Raw genomic sequence first — 21,775 nt, 5'->3', positions numbered from 1 at the left:
ACTGCTCGTGAGTTCAAGCCCCGCATCGGGCTCTGTGCTGACAGCTCAGAGCCTGGAGCCTGCTTCGGATTCTGTGTCTCCGTCTCTCTCTGTCCCTCCCCTGCTCATGCTCTGTCTCTCTCGGTCTCAAAAATAAACATTAAAAAAATTTTTTTTTTTTAATATTTTCATTTGTTATACGTGTTTAACCCTCTTTCCCCGCCCTTTATAGATGAGTCTGTGGAGACTCATAAAGGTAGATACACTTGCTCAAGATCATGCAGTAGGACAGGGGAGAGCTGGGATTTGAATCCAGGTTTTTCTGACTCCAGAATAAGCAGAAGTTCAGAATTCCCCCACAGAGGCATCTTCAGGCTCTCTCGGCTCCTAAAGTTAGGTCTCTGCCCCAATGCCAAGGTGGAGATGCCCCTAGGACTCAACAGCCATTTCTGTACTCGTGGCCTTCCTCACTCAGGCCCTCTTGGAAAGCCCCTGCCCTCCCATGCCCACCTCCTCCGCTTCTCTCCCACCCCACTTCACCCCACCCCTGCCCAGAAGTCTTCCCTGACTGATAACATCTCCCACTGCTGGGGCACTTGCTGGAAACAGGGCATGTGGCTAAGAGTCTGACGGTGTTATCTGATTTCATCCCATGATTGTCCCAGGAAGTGGAGTGGAGAGGCCATAGAGGGTGATGGTGGCGAGGTCAGCGGGTGGAGCCTGACTGCTCTGTGTGAACTGGAGGAAGTTATTTCCCAGCCCTGGCCGTGCTTCCCCATCTGTAAAGTGGGGTAACAGCAGTGTCTGTCTCCGTGGGCTCTGGGGAAGATTCAGAGCGGATGCACCAGCTCAATCCGCATTCCAGACGCCATCACCCCACAGCGTTCGCGCCACTTCCTGCCCCTGGGCCCGGCCTCCCTGCACTCCAGCTGGAAGGGCACTGAGGGACCCTGGGGCCCGCAGCAGTTCCGGCTCCTCCTCGGCCTCACAGAGCGCTCACCTGCCCACTCGTGCCACCATCGACATGCCTAACAGTCACCTCCTCGCCCTTCCCCTTCCACACTTCCACCAAAGCCCCCGTCTCCGACATCAGCCTCCCCTTTGAGCGCCCCTTTCTCAACACTCGGATCTTTCTTCCTCCCAGCCTGTCTGGCTTTCTCTCTTCTCCAAGCCTTTATACACGAAGTTTCTCCTGCCTGGATCGCCCTCCCTTGGCTTCTCCACCCAGCACTTAGTGCTGGCAGGGATAATGCCCATCCTTTCCAGAGCTGAGGGAGGAAATGCCCCCACCTCCTTCTGATTTTACCATCAGTTAAGGAAATTTCTTTCGGATGTTTGCTTTTTCCAAAGTAGTAAATGCCTGTAAGGAACAAAAGGACGATACAGATTTTTCTTATAGAAAGAGTGAGAAATCCTTTCCCCCTGGTCCCACTCCCCAGAAATAATTATGCTTAAACAGCACATTTCAGGGGTAACCTGGGTGGCTCAGTCGGTCAAGCGTCCAGCTCTCGGTTTTGGCTCAGGTCGTGGTCTCATGGTTCCTGAGTTTGAGCCCTGAGTCGGGCTCCCTGCTGACAACGCGGAGCCTGCTTGGGATTCTCTCTCTCTCCCTCTCTCTCTCTCTCTCTCTCTGCCCCTCCCCCCACTCATCCTCTCTCTCTCTCTCTCAAAATAAATAAAATAAAATTTTAAATTATAAATAGCACATGATAAATACGCTTGTCTGCAAATCTTGGCACACCTGTGGAAGAATGTGGGGAGGAGAGATCCCTTGAATTGGAATTTCAGGATCTCAGAGTCCATCTCATGGACCCATCCTGTCTGGCAAGCTCGGCCTCCACCTTCTGACACCCGCTTTGTACCCCAGCCCTCCCTGCTCCCACAAGCACTGAGAAGAGAGGGCTTGAGAAGGCTTTCAGGGAAGGTTTGATGAATGAATGAGTGAGTGAAAGAATGGATGAGTGAACGAACAAGCAAATGAGGCCTCTCTCTGCTTTCCTGTCACCTGAAGTCCCTCTCCAGCTCAGTCGTCAGTCCTCACATCTGGACTGTGGCTACTGCCCCCTCACTGGCCTCCTAGCCTCCAGACCTGCCCTGCACAGTCTGCCCACTCAATGGTCTGCCTATGTTAGTAACTACTTCCTAAGCCCTGCCAGGGGCTCCCCAACAGACTTGAGAGCGGGTATGAAGTCCCTTTGTCAAGAGTACCTCTCTCCCTGGCGGGGTGCTTGGGCGAGATCTCTGTGGGCCCAGGCAGACAAGTGTCAGGGCACAAGCCCCGTCCTGCCTCTGGGCCTCATTTTCTCCTTGTTTATTCATTCCTTTAACCAATATTTATTGAGCACCTGCTTTGTGCCAAGCATGTAACCCAGGGCCAATAATGACTATGAGCCAAGCTGTGTAAGGACCAGAGGCAACGCACAAACAGCACCCAGCAGGACTTGTGGAGTGCAGTAAGTGCCCAACAAATGGTAGCCGTGGTCATTACAAAAATTTTTTTTTAATGTTTATTTATTTTTGAGAGACAGAATGTGAGCAGGGGAGGGGCAGACAGAGAGGGAGACACAGGATCCGAAGCAGGCTCCAGGCTCTGAGCTGTCAGCACACAGCCTGATGTGGGACTCGAACCCACGAATGGTGAGATCATGACCTGAGCCAAAGTGGGACGCTTAACCGGCTGAGCCACCCAGGTGCCCCCTAGCCGTGGTCATTCTTAACACTTGACAAGGACCAGGGAAGGACTCCTGGAGGAGATGGTGTTAGGGCTGGATCTTCACCAGATGGGGGGGGCTTCACAGGTAGAGATGGAGAGGAGGGCATTCCAGATGGAAGGCACAGAACGAGCAAAGGTTCAAAGGCAGAAAAGTCCTATGTGAACCCAAAGGTCTGGAGAGACGGCTGCAGAGCCCTGGAGGCCAGGATCAAAAGTTGGACTCCATCCTGGTCCCGGGGGCTGAGGGAAGAAATGCCTCCACCTCCCGCTGGCTCCGACTTGGAGAAGGGGGGTGTCCCTTGGAAGGGACAATGGGAGGAAGTCTTGTTCCACGTTCTCCCACCAGCTTGGCCCCCTTATAAACTGGTATCCTCTGGGGCACCAGCAAGATGGGCCTACTGTGGACCCCACTCTCCCTTTTGCTCCTCTTGCTTGGGAAGCCTGCCAGGACCACCCCAGCTGCCCAGGTAGCAGCCTAAGATGCTCTCCCCACCCACCCGCCCTCACTCCTTCCCTGGGGGTCCTTCTCCTGCCCAACCTCACAGAGCTGTAATGTATGCAAATTGATGCAAATGGTGCAGCTCTGGAGGCAAGGGTCCTGACAGCTAGAATCTGGGAGATGGAAAGAGAACCGCAGAGGGGCCTGGAAGAGATACACCCGTTCCCCCATGCCCACCCTGTGGCCACCTGGCCCTGCTTCTTCCCCCAGGGGACTGGAAGCCAGCAAAGTGGTCCTCCTGCCCAGTTGTCCTGGAGCCCCAGGAAGTCCCAGAGAGAAAGGAGCTGCAGGCCCTCAAGGTGAGAGATGCCGGGGAGAAGGCAGGGACCCGGGGTGAACCGGGCAGGCTGGTGGTCAGCGGTTACTGGTTACTGTCTGTGCTGAGAGGCCATGACCAAGAGGCGAGGAACCTAACGCGTGCCAGGCCGTGGGCTGGATGCCCAGCACCCCAAGTTTGACTCTGTGAGGTAGCTGGTTCTATCCCCAGTTTGCTGAGGGGGGTGTGAGGCTCAGAGATGATAAACTGTGTGCCCACGATCACAGAGCCGGGAAGGACTGCAGCTGGGATTTGACTTCAGCCTCCAAGTCGCTCATTGCCTTTTGGCCCTGGGCATGGGGTGGGACTTAAGGCACCTTGGTCTCTGGGATTTCAGGGCAACCTGGACCACCTGGCAAGATGGGCCCCAAGGGTGAGCCTGGTGGAGTGTGTGGGACCATGGACTTCCTCTGCTTTCTTTGTTTCTGTCCCTGGACTAGAGAGGGGTGTCTTTGCTTAGCCATGGTTCAGCAATCCACTATGATTGGCAGGGTGGGTAGAAGGCTGGGAGAAGAGGGGAAGATTAGGAAGGGGCCTGGGCACCCTCCCTTGGGTTTGAGGGCCCTCCCTTGGGAGTACTCAGACCTCAGATCCAACACTCTGTCTTTCCCTGGGGAAAGACTCCCTGTGTAGAGTCCCTCTTCAGGAGCCATCGAGAGGGTTCCTGGGGTCCCACACTTGGCCTGTTCCATTGCCCGCAGGGTGAGGGTTGGGAGATACTGTGGCAACACACCTCAGCCCATCTCTCCTTCCCCAGGCCCCAGAAACTGCCAGGAGCTGCGGAGCCGGGGTGCCACGTTGAGCGGCTGGTACCGTCTATGCCTACTCGAGGGCAGAGCCCTCCCAGTTTTTTGTGACATGGACACCAAAGAGGACGGCTGGCTGGTGAGTGCCAGGGAGACTCCGGGGCTCAGAGGCCAGGCCCAGTGGGCACTTCTTCCTCTTGGACCCTAGGGGGAGCCAGAGCCCTCTGGAGCTAAAGCATTCCTTTGAGTCCTTCACGGAACAATGCTTACTGAGCTCCCAGAGGGCCTGAAGAAGTCTGAGAAGGCTCCTCAAAGGAGACGCCATTTGAAAGGGCCTTGAAGGCTGTATAGACGTTCTCTAGATAGATGCGGAACTGAAGGGCATTCCAAGTAGAAGGAAAGACAAACACACAGGGAGGCAGGAGAACACAAGACGGTTTGAGGAGACCTTGTGAATGAGCTGGGAGCAGATAAGAGGCCAGCTAATGTCTACAGGTGTGGGTCAAGGACGGATTAAGGGCCTCTGCAAAGGCCAGTTCGTGGAGGGCATTGAATGACTGACTGAGGATCACCGGAGGCATCAGGCAGCCATGAAAGTGTTGTAAACAGGGGAGGGACCTGGTCAGACTTACGTTTTAGGGAAAAGACTCAGGCTGCACCATGGAAGGTGCATGGCAGTGGGGGTAGAATGGAGGCAGGGACACAGGTTAGGAGGAATTCAGGGGCCCTGGGCCACAGTGGAAGGGGAGGTGCTTAGACTGAAGGATATTGAGGAGGGAAACTGCAGGGCCTAAGGGCAGCTTAGCCTGCAGTGGGGACCGAGGGGCATCAGGGTAAGGCCAGGACTCGAGCTTGGGCCTCTGGAGGTGACCTCTCTGCTCTAATATCTCGATTCCCATAGTCAGTTAAGGAGGTTATTTTGACCTGACTTGATCAAATTTGATCCCAGTACGACTGACCGTCCTCTAAGGACAGGGCGGATGTTCCCAATCATTTCAGTCTCCCTGAGACTTGTCAGGCTTTGGCAAGAGGTTGAGTGTCAGTAGAAGTTAGTAAGGGAATGTGGAGTTCATCACTATTCACAGGCAAAGATTGGGGCGCCAGGCTGGCTGAGTCGGTGGAGCGTGCAGCTCTTGATCTTGGGGTCGTGAGTTTGAACCCCCATTGGGTGTAGAGATTAACCTAAAAAAAATAAAAATCTTTAGAAAATAAAAACAAAAGTCACTTGGACTTACACGTTACTAACAAGCCCCCAATCCAAAGAGGGGGCAGGTGTCCGCGCTCCCCTCACAGTGCACCCACTCTCCGCTGCCACAGACCCCCACCCCCACCCCCACCCCCGGCTTCTCCTCATGACCTGCCCGGCCTGGAGTAATGGCCGCTGAGCTGGCCTTCTCTGCCTCCTTAGGTGTTCCAGAGGCGACAGGACGGGTCCGTGGATTTCTTCCGCTCTTGGTCCGCCTACAAAGCAGGTTTTGGGAGCCAGGAGTCTGAATTCTGACTGGGGAATGAGAATTTGCACCCAGCTCACTGTTCAGGGTAAATTCCCAGCAGGTCCCAGGGAGTTTGGGGGGCATTTCTCTGGCACTCTGAATCCTCACCCTGGATCTGAGGATTCCTCCACCCGTGCCTCCTTCTTCCCTCCAGGTACCTGGGAGCTGCGGGTGGAGTTGGAGGACTTCACTGGCAACCACACCTTTGCCGGCTATGAGGCTTTCCGCCTCCTCGGGGAGGCAGATCAGTACCAGCTGGTGCTGGGCAAGTTCTCGGAGGGCACTGCAGGTGAGTGAACCTGAGGTGGGGTCCAGAGCAGGGAAAGAAGGTGAGGGAGGCTGGATCCACTCCCAGTGTGACCACGGCCTCCATCACTGACCCAGGGCAATTTCTTCCCCTCTGCGAGCCTTGGTTTCCTCATCTGAGAAATGGCACCCATGAGACAGAATGGTGCAGGCAGGAGTGAAGAAATTGGGCTCTGGAGGCCAACAGTCCTGAGTCTGAATCCAGCCCTTTCATTTACTAACAGCGTGACCTTGGGCAAGCTCCTTGCCTGTCAGTTTCCTCCCCTGTCAGTTTCCTCCCCTGTAAAATGGGCGAAGAGGCAGGGAGGGAGGATGTGGGAGCCATCTGAGGCCCTGCTGAGCATCTGCCCTATCTGCTTCAGAAGGGGAAGCAGGGAAGGTTTGGTTTTTTGGTTCTTTTTTTTTTTTTTTTTTTTTTTTTTTTTTTTTTTTCAGAGAAACAGTGACTGTTGAGGAGAGACTTCAAAGAGGGAAGTGGTTGTGGGGACGTGCCTCAGGATCCCCCTTGCCCGGGCATTGACAAGTCCCTCCCAGGTCCCCCAGGCAGAGCTGTTCAGGCTGCTGATGGGAGCTGGGGATTCTGGGAGGGAGACGAGGCAGAGGGAGGAGCAAGTGGCCTTGGAGCCGCAGTCCCCAGTTCAAGTCCCAGTACCACCGTGACTAGCCGAGTGACCTTGGGAGAACACTCTGGCTCCTTGGTACTGCTGTTTCCTCCTGGGGCCTGATAACGTCCACCTCACGGAGGCTCTGAGGCTCCTGTGAGATCATCTCCTCAAGGGTGCCAGGCATGGTGCCCGGCTCCAAGGTGCCTCCATCCCCTGTCAGGAGACTCCCTGAGCCTCCACAACGGGAAGCCCTTTACCACCTACGATGCTGACCACGATACGAGCAAGAGCAACTGTGCCGTGACTGTCCACGGTGCCTGGTGACACGGATCCTGCTACCGGTCCAATCTCAACAGGCGTTACGCAACGTCTGAGGCCACCGCTCACAAGTATGGCATCGACTGGGCCTCAGGCCGGGGCGTGGGCCACCCTTACCGCAAGGTTCACATGATGCTTCGCTAGGACACCGTGGCAGCCAGCACCCTTATCTATCCTGTACAGCTTCCGGACCGAGGGCTACCCTCCCCATTGCCAAACGCCTCTGCTCCCCTGTCCACGTTTAAAAATAAAATCACTTTAACCCTTTACAGGCTTGCAGGACTCTTCCAGTGACTGGGAAAAACTCAAGAGGGCGGAGCAGACAGTTGGCCAAGTGTCCGACTTCGGCTCACATCATGATCTCAGTTCGTGAGTTCGAGCCCCGCATCGGGCTCTGTGCTGCCAGCTCAGAGCCTGGAGCCTGCTTCAGATTCTCTGTCTCCCTCTCTCTCTCTGCCTCCTCTGCTCGTGCTCTTTCTCTCTCTCAAAAATAAATAAACATTTTAAAAAATTAGATAAAAAAAAGAGGGCAGAGCAGAGACACGGGGTGCAGCTCTATTCAAAGAAGATCTTCCAGTCAGGAAGATGGAAGGGTTGGTCTCATAAGGTAGTGAGGCTTCTATCTCTGGAGGTGTGCAAGACGAAGCCAGAGGAGCATTAAGGGAGGACTCAGAAGGATTCAAGCATCCACTGACAGCACCCTTGCGTCCTCTGGGTCCTACGAGTGTACAGTTTTGTGGGGGGATTTGTGCAGTTTTCTCCCCCTGTTGACCCATGCCTGTCCCTTCTAAGTCATCTGTTTTCCACCCCCTCCTCTCTCGGCAGCCAAGTTCTCATTCTCTACTGCCTCTTGCCTGTCCCATTCGGGGCTCGTTTGAACTCTGAGTCAAACGAGGGAAGGTCCGTTTTTCTTCCACAGGGTAACAAGGCGGCGAAACAGCAGTTACTGAGTTAGCATTTATTAAGCCCTTAATTCGCTAGAGTCACATTCTAGAAAGTGGCAGAGCAACACACAGAGCACAATAACTGTAGTCTGACAGGCAGTCATGGGCTTGCATTCTGCTCCGTCATGGAACTGAGTGATCTTGGAGACGAAGTCCCCAGTTCCTGATTTCAGAGCCCACTGAGGTTTGCTGCCTCACCAACACCAGGAGGTTGGGGATTTGGGGAGCTGCGCGGGTGTGGCAGGCCAAGGGCTGAGGTTTCGGGTTCTTCTTCGGGTAGGAAGAGAAGTGTGGGTGTGGGGACTCAGGTCCCATGGTCATATTCCGGGTGGAGGTCAAAGGTCAGCAAGGCTCCACAGCAGATTGGATGCTGGGGAAAGCAGCCTCCTGGCAAAAGGCAAAATAAAGCCTGGGCTCAGATGCCAAGTACCATGTTCCTGGCAGGCAAAGGAGCAGGTTTCTCCCATTCTAGTCCCTCTGCCTGCGCAGTGGAGCCCTGGAGAATGTATGTCCTTCGCTGTGTTCTGCACACCCTGGTCTTCTCTGGAGATCCATTCATTCCACAGACACCTGCACGGCGCGGGGGGGCAGGGGGGGCGGGTTCTGAAGTTCACAAGTCCCTCCTAGCCCTTGCCTGGGCACACATCTTAAAAGCTCCTGCCGTGTAGTAGACCACAGTGGTTGGCTGCACAGGGGCACAGGCTGTTCCGGAAGCGGCCAGTCTCAGAGATTCTGGCGGGAGAGGAGGGAGGGGAGAGGCCAAGTCCCGGGCCGCTAGGGAGCGGCGCTGCCCCAGGGCCGAGGGTGGAGCTTTCCCAGTCGGCCGGGAAAGGGCTGGGCCCGGCCTACATGTGAGGGCAGGAGAGAGCGACGGCGGACTCTTTCCTGCGGAGTCCGGGTGGTGGACACGGCCAGACCGATTCCCGGGACTCCGAGCGGCGGATCACTGGATGCCCCAGATTCTCGGGACCCAATCCCCACTCAGATCTTCAGGACCTTTGGTCGGAGCCTGGCTTTGGCCCTGGGCTCCAGATTCCCGGAACAGGGCCTCTGACGGACTCTGGGTTTCCAGATTTCGTAGGAGATTCCCAATCCTGAGATCCCTGGATCCGTAGCCACTGGCTCTTGCCCCGCCCCGGGTGCCCAGAGCCGGGCGCCTGACACCGGAGCGCCCCCGCATGGCAGGGCCGTGCCAGCGGTCTGGAGCCCTGGAGCGCGCCGGCAGCTGCTGGCAGGACCCGCTCGCCGAGGCGCTGAGCCGGGGCCGGCCCCCCCACCGCGCCCCGCCGGCCGGGGCTGCGCGCGAAGCCGGCCGCTCAGCGTGGTTTATGTGCTGACCCGGGAGCCGCAGCCCGGGGTGGAGCCCGAGGCTGGAGCCGAGGCGGAGCCGCTGCCCCTGCGCTGCCTGCGCGAGGCCTGCGCGCAGCTCCCCGGGCCGCGACCGCGACCTCAGCTGCGCAGCCTACCCTTCGGGACGCTGGCGTTGGGAGACACCGCGGCGCTGGATTCCTTCTACAACGCGGGTGAGGGCGCGCTGGGGGCGGGATCAGGAGCCGGGGCGGGGCTTGGGGGTCCCGGGGAGGGCCGAAGGGGGCGTGGTTCGGCGATTCCGGGGAGACCCCGAGATGGGTATATGGGGTCTGGGGGGCACAAGGTGAGCTAGGCTGAGGGGTCGAGGTAGGGCCATGATAAAAGTGGAATTTAGGGGATCTGGAGCGCGGCCGGCCTTGGATCGGGGCTTAAAGCACTCTGGAGTCGGCACCATGCCTGGGGTTAGGATTGGGGCGAGGCTGGGAGGGGGACAGAGTGTGAAATCTCAGGAGTGAGGTTGGAGGGCTCAGCCTCAAGACGATCTCACGCGGAGCTCGTGAGGGAGGATCCTGGGAGGTGGAGCTTGGAGTAGGGAAAGGGGCCGTACTTGGGGGGCTGGAGTTCAGGGGAGGTAGCATACTACTTGGGAAGATCGGGCTAGAGAGGCCGAAAGAAAAGCCAAGGGATCCATCGGCGCGGGATTCTGGGCGAGGGGATTTAGGTTGTGAGGCCCCAGTGGTTGCGAGGTAGTGGGCGGAACTGGAGGCAGGGCTGGGTCGCTCGGGGGCGGGGCCAGACCGGCGGCTATTCCCGCTCTGGTCACCCCTCCCTTCCGCCAACCCAGGCGCCCCGCCCCTGACACTTATTTGTTCATCCAAGAGTCTGGGAACCGAGCTTGCCTGATGGCCCTAAAATCGCAGCCTAAAAATGAAGGCTGACGCGACCTCGAGGATACAAAGACACACATACTCTTAGACTCGCAAATCGCACATATGTTGATTCACGCAGGCCCTCGCAGCCACTGTCACTCACAGAGGTAGAAACATTAAGCGATACACACACAGGCACAGCATTGTCTAAACACACTGCTGGTGCCCGCCCCTCTCAAGAGACTGCGTTGAGGACTCAGGGTAGGGGACTTCTGTGTTTGCGCCACACCTTTCGAATGCCTTTCAAATGGCGCGGAACAGGCTGTTGGCTGGTGCACAGCTCCTCTCCTCCATGCTCAGTGCTCACTGGTTCTGAACAGTGGGATGAGGGTCCCAGCCTGTTGAGCCCAATCCTCTCCTGCAACACCACAGATATCATCAGTCCTGTAGAAGAGCTAGAGGGGCCTAGAAGGGGAAAACTGAGACCCAGAGCAAAACGGGACCCTGCGGGAGTCACATGGGAACACCCACCGAGCCAGGGTGGATCCCCAGGCTCCTTCCCCACCCAGCCAGGCTTCAAGGTTCAGAGCCTCCACCTCTGTGCCCACAGATGTGGTGGTGCTGGAGGTGAGCAGCTCCCTGGCACAGCCCTCCCTGTTCTACCACCTCGGCGTGCGTGAGAGCTTCAGCATGACCAACAACGTGCTCCTCTGCTCCCAGGCTGACCTCCCTGACCTGCAGGCCCTTCGGGTAGGTGGCCAGGTGGCTGGTGGGGGTAGGCACAGGGCCTGGGGTGGTGCCTACCTAGAATACCAGTATCTGACTGTCCCCTGCAGGAGGATGTTTTCCAGAAGAACTCGGTGAGCAGAATCCACCCTTGCCTCCAATGTGCCCTTTGACCTCCACTACCTTTTCTGGCCTCCTCAGTCACCTCTGACCTCACTAGTTCCCCATGTGGGCCTCTGTTCCCTACGGCCAGCCTTCATGAAGTGTGCCCCTTCTCTTTTGTCCCCATCCCCACTGGTGCTGACCTCTGACCACTTCAGTGCCCCTCTCTGACCTGGTGCTGACCCCTGGCCTGCACTGATTCCTGCCTCCCTCCCACCAGGATTGTGTTGGCAGCTACACACTGATCCCCTATGTGGTGACAGCCACGGGTCGGGTGCTGTGCGGTGATGCAGGCCTCCTGAGGGGCCTGGCTGATGGGCTGGTACAGGCCGGGGTGGGCACGGAGGCCCTGCTAACACCCCTGGTGGGCCGGCTCGCCCGCCTGCTGGAGGCCACGCCCACGGACTCTTGGTAATGGGGCGCAGAGAGGGCGCAGGAGGAGGAGGCCGGTGAGGGCCCGGTGGGCTGGGGCTGAGGGACAGGCCCCATCATTCTCTCCCCCTCCCTCCTCTGCTGGGGGCCATAGTGGCTACTTCCGGGAGACCATTCGGCAGGACATCCGGCAGGCCCGGGAGCGGTTCTGCGGGCAGCAGCTGCGGCAGGAGCTGGCTCGCCTGCAGCGGAGACTGGACAGCGTGGAGCTGCTGAGCCCCGACATCATCATGAACCTGCTGCTCTCCTACCGCGATGTGCAGGTGTGTGGTGCTCAGAGAGGCAGGCAGGGCAGCGGTATTCCGTGTCAGAGGAGCCCGAGTCCATCCCCGGGCTGTGCCCCTCAGTCACCGGTGGCTTTGAGCAAGTTACCTGATGTCTCTGAGCCTCAGTTTCCTTACTTGTGGCCCGGGACGATCATGTCGCTGTCTCCCAGAGCAGCAGGGAAGTTGGGGCACACGGTCGGTTCTCTGTGAAAGGTGTGGTGTCTACACTGCCTCCTGGGCCTTAGGTGTGGGGGGTGGGAAGATGGGGTGTCAGGGATGGGAGGGGACCCCAGCTCAAGGTTTTCCTCAGGGTCTCGGGGCCGATGGGACCCCCCCCCCCAGAGGCCATCGTGCCAGTGTGTGCCGTGCCCTCCCGCAGGACTACTCAGCCATCATCGAGTTGGTGGAGACGCTGCAGGCCTTGCCCACCTGTGACGTGGCCCAGCAGCACAACGTCTGCTTCCACTACACGTTCGCCCTCAACCGGTGAGTGGCAGAGCCACGTTCAGGTCATAGCCACTTGAGGACATGGGTCTCTGCCGTGTGACGTCACCGCAGTCTGGGATCAGTGCCATTCAGGGAATTTGCTGGCCAGGGTCACACCGAGGTCAAATGGTCCCTGTTGTCCTGTCACTGCTGCCTCTGGGGTGGAGTGGGGTGGGAGTGGTGCTGCTGCCCTTGGAGCGGTCGCAGTTCCCGCCGTCACTCTTCCTCAGAGTCACAGCTGCTAGGAATCACTTCTCTCTGGGATCGTTACTTCTAGAGACGTCCGTGCTGACCAGAGTCACAGCTATTCTGGGTTCATTACCGTCAGGCCTTTGGAAGGGGCCCTGCCGTTCAGGGTCTAGGGGTTCCTGGGTAGAGAGGGGGCGGGGCCGTCGGGTAAGTCCCCAGCCTATCTTCCCCTTTCCCTAGGAGGAACAGGCCTGGGGACCGGGAGAAGGCCCTGGCTGTGCTTCTGCCGCTGGTACAGTGTGAGGGCTCCGTGGCACCTGACCTGTACTGCATGTGCGGCCGTGTCTACAAGGACATGTTCTTCAGCTCTGGCTTCCAGGACGCTGGGCACCGGGAGCAAGCCTATCACTGGTAAGGGGCGCCAGTGGGTAGACAGTGGGCTGAAGGACGGGCCTGTGGGCATCAGTCCAGCCCTGAGTCCCCACCCGCACCCCAGGTATCGCAAGGCCTTTGATGTGGAGCCCAGCCTCCACTCGGGCATCAACGCAGCTGTGCTGCTCATCGCTGCTGGGCAGCGCTTTGAGGACTCTGAGGAGCTCCAGCTCATAGGTGAGTCCGTCCTGCACCCCTCCTCCCAGCGGCAGGGCCTCTGAGGGGCCAGGGGAGAGCATGGGGAGAAAGGACACTGGGCCGGAGCTGGGAGTGGCCTTGTCCCCTTTTGGACTTATTCTTCCCAAACCCACATCTGGACCCTCATACCTGTCCTGGGCCCTCATGAGCCCTGAACCCACAGGTGTGCCTAAGGCCACACCTGTGTTCCTTATACACTGAATTCTGCACACACTTGTTCCCCAAACCTTCCTTGTGCCGAAGCTCCTACTCCCATCTGAGAGTCCCACTAAAGTTTTCAGCTATTTCTTTTTTTTTTTTTTAATAATTTTTAATGTTTATTTATTCTGAGAGAGAGAGAGAGAGAAAATGCACCAGTGGGGAGGGGCAAAGCGTCAGAGGAAGAGGGAGTGAGAGATTCCCAAGCAGGTTCCGTGCTATCAGCGCAGAGCCCGACGCAGGGCTCGAGCCCACAAACCGTGAGATTGTGACCCGAGCTGAAATCAAGAGTCGGGCGCTTCACCGCGCCCCTCACCTAGTTCCACCTTCCCGCCCACACGAGTGCTGTGGCCCACACCTGGGCTTTGCCCACACCTGCCGCCACACTCCCTAGGACCCGTACCGCTCTCTCCCAGGCATGAAGCTGGGCTGCCTGCTGGCCCGAAAAGGCTGTGTGGAAAAGATGCAGTATTACTGGGATGTAGGCTTCTACCTGGGAGCTCAGATCCTCGCCAATGACCTCGCCCAGGTGGCGCTGGCTGCAGAGCAGCTGTACAAGCTCAATGCTCCCATATGGTAGGTGGTCCCCTCCACAGTCTTGGCCCGGCCTGGGCTGCCAGCCCCCGAGCTTATGTCCGCTGGCATTCCAGCCTGAGCCCTGGAGCCAACGACATGGCCTATTCCAGACCGGTGCCCGCCGTACCCAGTGCCCATGTTCTGGCCTCGTCCAAGCCAGTCTGCTCTCCCTGGCAGTGCCAGCCGGGGCTTGGGCTGAGCTGAGGACGAGGCCATGCCTGCAGGTACCTGGTGTCCATGATGGAAACCTTCCTGCTGTACCAACACTTCAGACCCACGCTAGAGCCTCTTGAAGGACCCCCGCACCGTGCCCACTTTTGGCTCCGCTTTTTGCTACAGTCCTGTCAGCCACTCAAGACGGCTTGTCCCCAAGGGGACCAGTGCTTGGTGAGGCCGCCCAGTGGGAGTGTGGGACTGGGAGAGGGGCAGGCCCCTTCTAACCCAGCCCCTTCCTCATCACCTGCAGGTGCTGGTCCTGGAGATGAACAAGGTGCTGCTGCCTGCGAGGCTCGAGATTCAGGGTGCTGACCCGGTGAGCGCAGTGACCCTGAGCCTGCTGGAGCCCGAAACCGAGGTGAGGTCACCGCTGAGGTCCCCCACCCCTCACTGCTGTGCACCCCTTCTCTAGAACCTTTGTCCCATCCCCAAGCCACTCTCCCAGTCCCCAGCAGCCCCCTCAGACCCACCTTCTTCTCCCAGGACATTCCATCCAGCTGGACCTTCCCAGTGGCCTCCATCTGCGGGGTCAGGTGAGGGGCGAGACCAGGGGCGTCCAGGTCCCGGGAGGGGCGGCTTTGCCAGCCACCGGGCGCTCACTGGGGATCTTCCTCCCTTCTCAGCACCTCGAAGAGGGACGAGCGCTGCTGCTTCCTCTACGCGCTCCCACCGGCTCAGGACGTGCAGCTGTGCTTCCCCAGCGTAGGGCACTGCCAGTGGTGCGCACAGCCTCTCCGAGGGCGGCTGGGGTGGGGCGTGCCAGGGGAGTGAGGGAAAGGAAGGGACATGTCCCCTGGGTGCTCCCGGGCATCGGAGGGGACGGTTCCGCCCAAGCTACCCCTCCCGTGGGCCTGACCTCCCTCACCCTCAGGTTCTGCAGCCTGATCCAAGCCGTGGTGACGAATCCGGATTCCACGGTGCCCACAGAGGAGGCGGAGGGCGTGGGGGAGGTGCTGGAGGTGAGGAAGGGGGCTGGGAGGGCGGGGAGGAGGAAGGGCCCGGGCCCCTGCTGAGCTCCCATCTCACCAATCCCCTGCCCCCCCCCCACCCCCGCAGTTCGATTACGAGTACACGGAGACCGGCGAGCGGCTGGTGCTGGGCAAGGGCACCTATGGGGCGGTGTACGCGGGCCGCGAGCGCCACACACGGGTGCGCATAGCCATTAAGGAGATCCCGGAGCGGGACAGCAGGTGCGGCGTGCGGGGCCGCGCGGGCGGGGCTCGGCGCTCGCTGGGGCCCAGGTGGCCGGGACCACGAGTTGAGGGGGGTCCTGTGGGCGCGACTGTAGGCGCGGGAACCGCGGATGCCCTCCTGGTCGGGCTTACAGATGCCGGGTGGGCCCGGGCCCGTGGGCAGAACGGCAGGGACCAGGAGGGCGGAAGGGTCCGGAGGGGCCTGTGGGCTGGGTGACAGATAGGGTGGGGAAGGTCACAGAGGGGCGTGTGGTTGGGGCAGGTCCTGGGGGCGTGGCCTGGCTGGTGCTGGAGTTGGCGGGGGGAGCGTCTCTGCTTCAAGCTCGCCTGTTGGTCTCTCCCTACCTGTCCCCAGGTTCTCTCAACCCCTGCATGAAGAGATCGCGCTGCACAAACGCCTTCGCCACAAGAACATTGTGCGCTATCTGGGCTCCGCCAGCCAGGGCGGCTACCTCAAGATCTTCATGGAGGAAGTGCCCGGAGGTACCTGCCCTGCGTGGGATGGCAAGTGGAACTGGAAGTGCGGGGCATGGGGATGGAGCCAGGGAGGGGTGGGAAACCCTTGGGGAAGATGAATCCTAGCGTGTGTGGGTGGTGTAGCCTGGCATTAGCTGACACAGTGCAGCTGGGTGGTGATGGAGTCTGGGTCATGGCATGGGTGTGCCCGGGCCTTGAGCAGAGAGCTGAGGGCGGGAGTAAGTGGGCACCAGTGATGACCTCGGATTGCTTCTGCCCAGGCAGCCTGTCCTCCTTGCTGCGGTCAGTGTGGGGACCCCTGCAGGACAACGAGAGCACCATCAGTTTCTACACCCGCCAGATCCTGCAGGGACTCAGCTACCTGCATGACAACCGCATTGTGCATCGAGACATCAAGGTAAGCAGGGCGCCTGGGTGGCTCAGTAGGTTAAAGCATCCGACTCGTGGTTTCAGCTCAGGTCATGATCTCACGGGTTCGCTGTCAGCGAAGAGCCTGCTTGGAATTCTCTCTCTCTCTCTCTCTCTCTCTGCCCTTCCCCCTGCTCATGTGCACGTGCTCTCTCTCAAAATAAATAAATAACCATTAAAAAAGAGAGAGCGCGCCTGAGTGGACAGTCAAGCGTCCAAATCTTGATTTTGACTCAGGTCGTGATCTCATGGTTTGTGAGTTTGAGCCCCGCATTGGGCTCAGAGCCGATACACAGAGCCTGCTTGGGGATTCTCTCTCTCTCTCTCTCTCTCTGGCCTTCCCCTGCTCTCATCCTCTCTCAAAATAAATTAAAAAATAATTTTTAAATAAAAAAAATTAAATTAGGGGCACCTGGGTGGCTCAGCCGGTTGAGCGTCTGACTTCAGCTCAGGTGATGATCTCATGGTTCGTGGGTTCGAGCCCCATGTTGGGCTCTGTGCTGACAGCTCAGAACCTAGAGCCTGCTTCGGATTGTGTCTTCCTCTCTCTCTCTCTGCCCCTCCCCCACTTGCACTCTGTCTCTCTCTCTCTTAAAAAAATAAATATAAAAAATTTTAATAAAAAATTAAATTAAAAAGAGAGAGAGAGCGACATCAGAGTAAGCCCTGTAGAAGCAAAAATAAGATAAAAACAGAGAGGGAAGCAAACCATCAGAGACTCTTAAATACAGAGAACAAACTGAGGGTTGCTAGAGGGGTGTTGGGTGGGGGGATGGGCTAAATGGGCGATGGGCATTAAGGAGGGCACTTGTTGGGATGAGCACTGGGGGTTATACGTAAGTGATGAATCACTAAGTTCTATTCCTGAGATCGTTTTTAAAAAAGAGTATGAGGGAATCCTTTGGGGGTAATGGAAATGTTCAATATTATTATTTTGGTTGTGGTTATACAATTGTATAGATTTGTCAAAGCCATTTGACTTATGCTCTGAAAATGGTAAAAATTGCTGTATGTAAATTATATCCTTGGCTTTTATTATAAAGTAATTATAAAGCTGACTTTTTAAAAAGCATAATCATCATAATAATTTTTAAAAATGAAAAAAGGTAAGCCCTGTAGCTGGCCCACCCTGGCTCACTGGTGAAGGGGGACAGGAGGAGATATGGCTCCAGACAGAGACTGACAGTTTAAATTAAGAGTGCAGACCCCTTTGCAAAGGGTGGGGAATTTAATCAAGGAGGCTCCCTAGGGAAGGAAAGAACTTCAGACCTGAAGGCAAACCAGGTGCCAGGTCCCAGGAGTCATAAGTGGGATCGAAGAGGGAGGAGGCCGATAGAGGTGGGGTCAGGCTGGGATTCTAGGAGATGGGATCCCAGGATAGGGTCCGGTTTTGCCATCAGAAGCCCAGCCTGATGTGCACTGAGCACAATGTCCACTCTACTTAGGGGGACAACGTACTGATCAACACCTTCAGTGGGCTGCTCAAGATTTCTGATTTCGGCACGTCCAAGAGGCTGGCAGGCATCACACCCTGCACTGAGACCTTCACAGGTAGTGGGGTGTGGGGTGGTGAGTGGGGTGCTGACCTAGGACAGAAGAACTCTTAAGACCTTTCAGGGAATGGTGTTTCTCCTGGCCACGGAGTTAGAGCCCTAATGGGGGATGTAACCCAGGGCTGGTGACTGAGCCAGAGGTGAGGTGATAGAATCTAGAACTGGAGCTCGGATAGCTGATGATGGTGAATTTAAGTGCCTGAAATGGAGCTCAGAAATGTCGATGCGGGCTAAAGTGTGTGACAGAGTTCAGAGTGGATGATGCTGTCCAGGATATGGACCTCCATATGGAAGGAACCTCCAGGGGGTGAAGGAGTCAGAATATGATAGAGCCTAGGATGAGTGAGGAAACTCAGGACAGGTGTTTGACCACCAGGGTAGGTGATGGGAACTGTTTGGATGATAGAATTCACTGTGGGCGCAGGTGGCCAGAGGACGATAGAGCCCCCTGCCATCCCCGCAGTGATCAAGCCTACGTGAGCCCTATTGCTACTGCTCCTGCCCTAGGGACCCTACAGTATATGGCCCCAGAAATCATTGACCAGGGCCCACGAGGGTATGGGAAGGCAGCTGACATCTGGTCACTGGGCTGCACTGTTATCGAGATGGCCACAGGTCGCCCACCCTTCCATGAGCTAGGGAGCCCGCAAGCCGCCATGTTTCAGGTGAGACCCCCCATGGCCTGGCTCATGAGGTCGGGTGGGGACAGACTGGGCCCTGAACACCTCTAAACTTGACCTTTGTCTACCCTCCCCGACCCTTCCCAGGTGGGCATGTACAAGGTGCATCCGCCAATGCCCACTTCTCTGTCAGCGGAGGCCCAAACCTTCCTTCTCCGAACTTTTGAGCCAGACCCCCGTCTCCGAGCCAGTGCTCAGGCACTGCTGGGGGACCCCTTCCTGCAGCCTGGGAAGAGGAGCCGCAGCCCTGGCTCCCCCAGACCCGCACCGCGGCCCTCAGGTACTACACAAGTGGAGGGAGGGGGCATGCTGGGGTGAGGGCAGAGGAGCTGTGGAGGTGACAAGACTGAACGGGGGCCCATGCTGACAGCCATGTCCCTCCCTCAGATGCCCCTTCAGCCAGCCCCACTCCTTCGGCCGACTCGACCACCCAGTCCCAGACATTCCCGTGCCCGCAGGCACCCTTTCAGCATCCACCCAGTCCGCCCAAGCGCTGCCTCAGTTATGGAGACACCAGCCAGCTCCGGTGAGAGCCCAGGGTCTGGAGAGTGACTTTGCCTCATCTGGGTTTGCCCTTGTACTCCCTCCAGAAGAAGCCCCCCACCCCGCCCGGCCTTGGCACCTCCAGCCACCTGCAAGGATGGCATTTGGTGCCCCCTCCCAGATGCTCTGACTTCTATTTATCGTGCCGCCTCAGTGCCAGGCTTATCTCTTGTATCCCTGTGAGGTAGGCATAAAAATACAAGAGCCAGGATTCAAACCCTGGGGTGGAGGTGGCTGGCCGGTGTTGCTACCCGCCCTCCACCGGCAGCTCCCCATTACACTAGGGTGCCTGAGGAACCCGGGGCGGAGGAGCCCACGTCCCCCGAGGAGAGTTCTGGGCTGAGCCTGCTGCACCAGGAGAGCAAGCGCAGGGCCATGCTGGCCTCGGTGCTGGAGCAGGAGCTGCCCACGCTGGCGGAGAATCTGCGCCTGAAGCAGGAACAGGTGGGTGCGGCCGCCCCAGCGCTCCCTGGCGGTCGAGCGCGGACGGGAAGCCTGCTGACCGCCTCCCTCACTCCTCCACCCACCGGCAACTCTCTTGACTCAGGCGGCAAACACCCACTGACAACCCCTCTTCCTTCTCAGGGTCCCCGTCTGGGCAGGAATCATGTGGAACAGCTGCTGCGCTGCCTCGCCGCGCACATCCACACGCCCAACCGTCGGCAGCTGGCCCAGGAGCTGCGGGCGCTGCAAGGGCAGCTGCGGGCGCAAGGCCTCGGGCCGGCGCTTCTGCATGGACCGCTCTTCGCTTTCCCGGATGCGGTGAGGGAGCTTTCTTGAAGTCAGGGCTGCCTAATAAGAGGTAGTGAGCTCCCTGTGCCTGGGAATGTGCAAGGACTTGGTGTTGCAAGGTTGCATGTCCTCCCTGTGAAGATAGAGCCCGCAGGAAAGGGACATCTACCCAGTTCTAACTTCCCAGCCCCTCCCTCGGCCCCAAGTCCGCCTACCCAACTAGCCTTTGGCAGAAGGCTTTCTAGGGCTTTCCAACTCGAGCCCCACCTCTATCTGAGACTCAGCCAAGCGCCCTTTCTCCCTCTCCAGGTGAAGCAGATCCTCCGCAGGCGCCATATCCGCCCACACTGGATGTTCGTACTGGACTCGCTGCTCAGCCGAGCTGTACGGGTAGCCCTGGCTGTCTTGGGCCCAGGAGGGCCGAATGGAGCTGGTCGGCGGGCCAGCGAGGGTAAAACCCCTTCGGGGGCGTGACGAGCATAAATGGGGCCGGGAGGGGGCGTGGCCCGTAGGGGTTACGCTCTGCAGGGGCGGAAAGGAACGGGTGGGGCGTGGCCAAACGGGCCTATCCCAGACTGGCACTGCCTGGCGGGTACCCAGCGCCTTGGCGCCTTGCGCCTTACCCCCAGTGTTTGGGGATGTGTTTGGGGATCCCAGATGGGCGTTCCCTCCCTGCCTGACCTCACCCCAGTCACTTGGCTTGGCAGAGGTGGAGACGGAGGCGGTCCCACCGAGGTCAGAGGAGTCAAGTAAAGAAGAGGAACCCCAGTCCAAGCAGCAGGAAACCTTGGTCAAGTTGAGCCGGCTCCCTGGGGAACCAGAGCAGGGATCCCCGCCCCTGATGGTGCAGCTGAGCCTCTTGCGAGCAGAAACTGACAGGTAAAGCCCCTGGGCCTTGTCCATCCCCTCTGAGCCAGCTTCACCCTCATTCCTCCGGCTATTCTACTCTCCCAGCCTCTGCATTCTCCAACAGGCTTCGAGATGTCCTGGCTGAGAAGGAGCGGGAGTGCCAGGCCCTGGTGCAACAAGCTCTACAGCAGGTCAGCGGGAAGGCAGGGATCTTTGCCCTGGCCTCCGAGCCCCCAGGTGAGCTGGTGAACACTAGCTGTGAGTGTGAGGCAGCTTCTGGCAGGAAGTACCCCTGGATTCACCACCTGACTCCTCCTTGACAGCTGCTCTCACAGTGGATCAGGGCCTGGTGCAGTGGCTACAGGAACTGAATGTGGATTCAGGCACCATCCAGATGGTGAGGGGGAGAGTGCTGGCTATCCTTGACCCCCACCGACCAAAGACTCCACCTCTGCCCATCTTTCAGCTCTTCTCACTTCCCCTCTCTCTTCCCCTCACACAGAGAATTCACTGTGGGAAGAGCACTTAGTATACCCCCCCACCATGGTACAGATGAGAAAACTGCGGCCCCGAAAGGGGTATTTGCCCTAGCATATTGGTGGTACTACACAGCTAGTACCTGAGTCTCTGAACACATCTTTCTCTGATTTTTTCTTCCACTGTTTTTGCATCCGGGTCTCTGTCCGCAACCAGCTGCTGAACCACAGTTTCACCCTCCATACCCTATTGACCTGTGCCACTCGAGATGACCTCATCTACACCCGCATCAGGTATGTCCTGGGCCCTCCAAGGATGACCCATGCATATGGCTTCGTGTTGGTCAGATCCTGACCCCCAGCTACATGCCTGCCTGGATTCCTCCCTGGAAATTACAGGGAAACCAGTGTCCTCTGGGGACAGAGAGGGCATCAGGCAGACAGTGGGTATTAGAGAGGGCCCAGGACCTTATTCTGGCAAACCACATTGAGCCTGCTATCCCCAGGGGAGGGATGGTATGCCGCATCTGGAGAGCCATCTTGGCACAGCGAGCAGAGGATCCACGCCGGTTACCCCTGGCCCCCAAGAGGCTGAATGAGAGCTCAGAGACAAGAGGCTAGACCCAAGGATGGATGAATGGAGAAGACACGAGAAGCTTCTGATATACCTGCCCCAGGACTCAGGGTCAACTGGAGGAGGCCAGGTGGATGGGGGGCAGGGTAGGGCCCAGGCCCAGCCCCAGTGGGCAGAATCAACCATAGAGATGCCCCAAGCATATCAAGTACCGCCAGGCAAAGACTATTAAACAGAACACCTTTGTACGCTTGGGCCTTGGCAACTTCCGAAGTAAGGGGTAGGGGCAGGGGCTCCTGGGCGCAGCTCC

The 21,775-nt window shown here is 58.1% G+C and overlaps 2 protein-coding genes across 2 annotated transcripts; both read left to right on the top strand.

Annotated features, from left to right (window-relative positions):
• Positions 1-3,081: 3,081 nt before the first annotated feature.
• FCN3 (ficolin 3) lies at positions 3,082-7,330 on the top strand. Its single transcript, XM_030326623.1, is given in 9 exon segments — positions 3,082-3,133; positions 3,136-3,160; positions 3,396-3,490; positions 3,845-3,889; positions 4,265-4,392; positions 5,662-5,775; positions 5,777-5,792; positions 5,901-6,035; positions 6,878-7,330. Coding segments are annotated over 9 exon segments (852 nt in total). The 3' UTR covers positions 7,120-7,330.
• Positions 7,331-8,582: 1,252 nt separating this feature from the next.
• On the top strand, positions 8,583-21,713 carry MAP3K6 (mitogen-activated protein kinase kinase kinase 6). Its single transcript, XM_030328256.1, is given in 31 exon segments — positions 8,583-9,187; positions 9,190-9,442; positions 10,710-10,849; positions 10,936-10,959; positions 11,208-11,398; positions 11,514-11,682; positions 12,065-12,171; positions 12,601-12,771; positions 12,857-12,969; positions 13,605-13,764; positions 13,989-14,151; positions 14,231-14,338; positions 14,464-14,513; positions 14,604-14,699; positions 14,852-14,939; positions 15,037-15,170; positions 15,529-15,656; positions 15,911-16,047; positions 17,504-17,609; positions 18,119-18,276; positions 18,379-18,571; positions 18,679-18,817; positions 19,119-19,278; positions 19,420-19,596; positions 19,876-20,017; positions 20,274-20,445; positions 20,540-20,652; positions 20,739-20,812; positions 21,109-21,185; positions 21,398-21,446; positions 21,449-21,713. Coding segments are annotated over 31 exon segments (3,924 nt in total). The 5' UTR covers positions 8,583-9,097; the 3' UTR covers positions 21,491-21,713.
• The last annotated feature ends 62 nt before the right edge of the window (positions 21,714-21,775 follow it).

The sequence above is a fragment of the Lynx canadensis genome, chromosome C1 (genome assembly GCF_007474595.2).
Source record: "Lynx canadensis isolate LIC74 chromosome C1, mLynCan4.pri.v2, whole genome shotgun sequence".
Classification (NCBI taxonomy): Eukaryota; Metazoa; Chordata; class Mammalia; order Carnivora; family Felidae; genus Lynx; species Lynx canadensis.
This window is presented reverse-complemented; position numbering and strand designations above follow the sequence as displayed.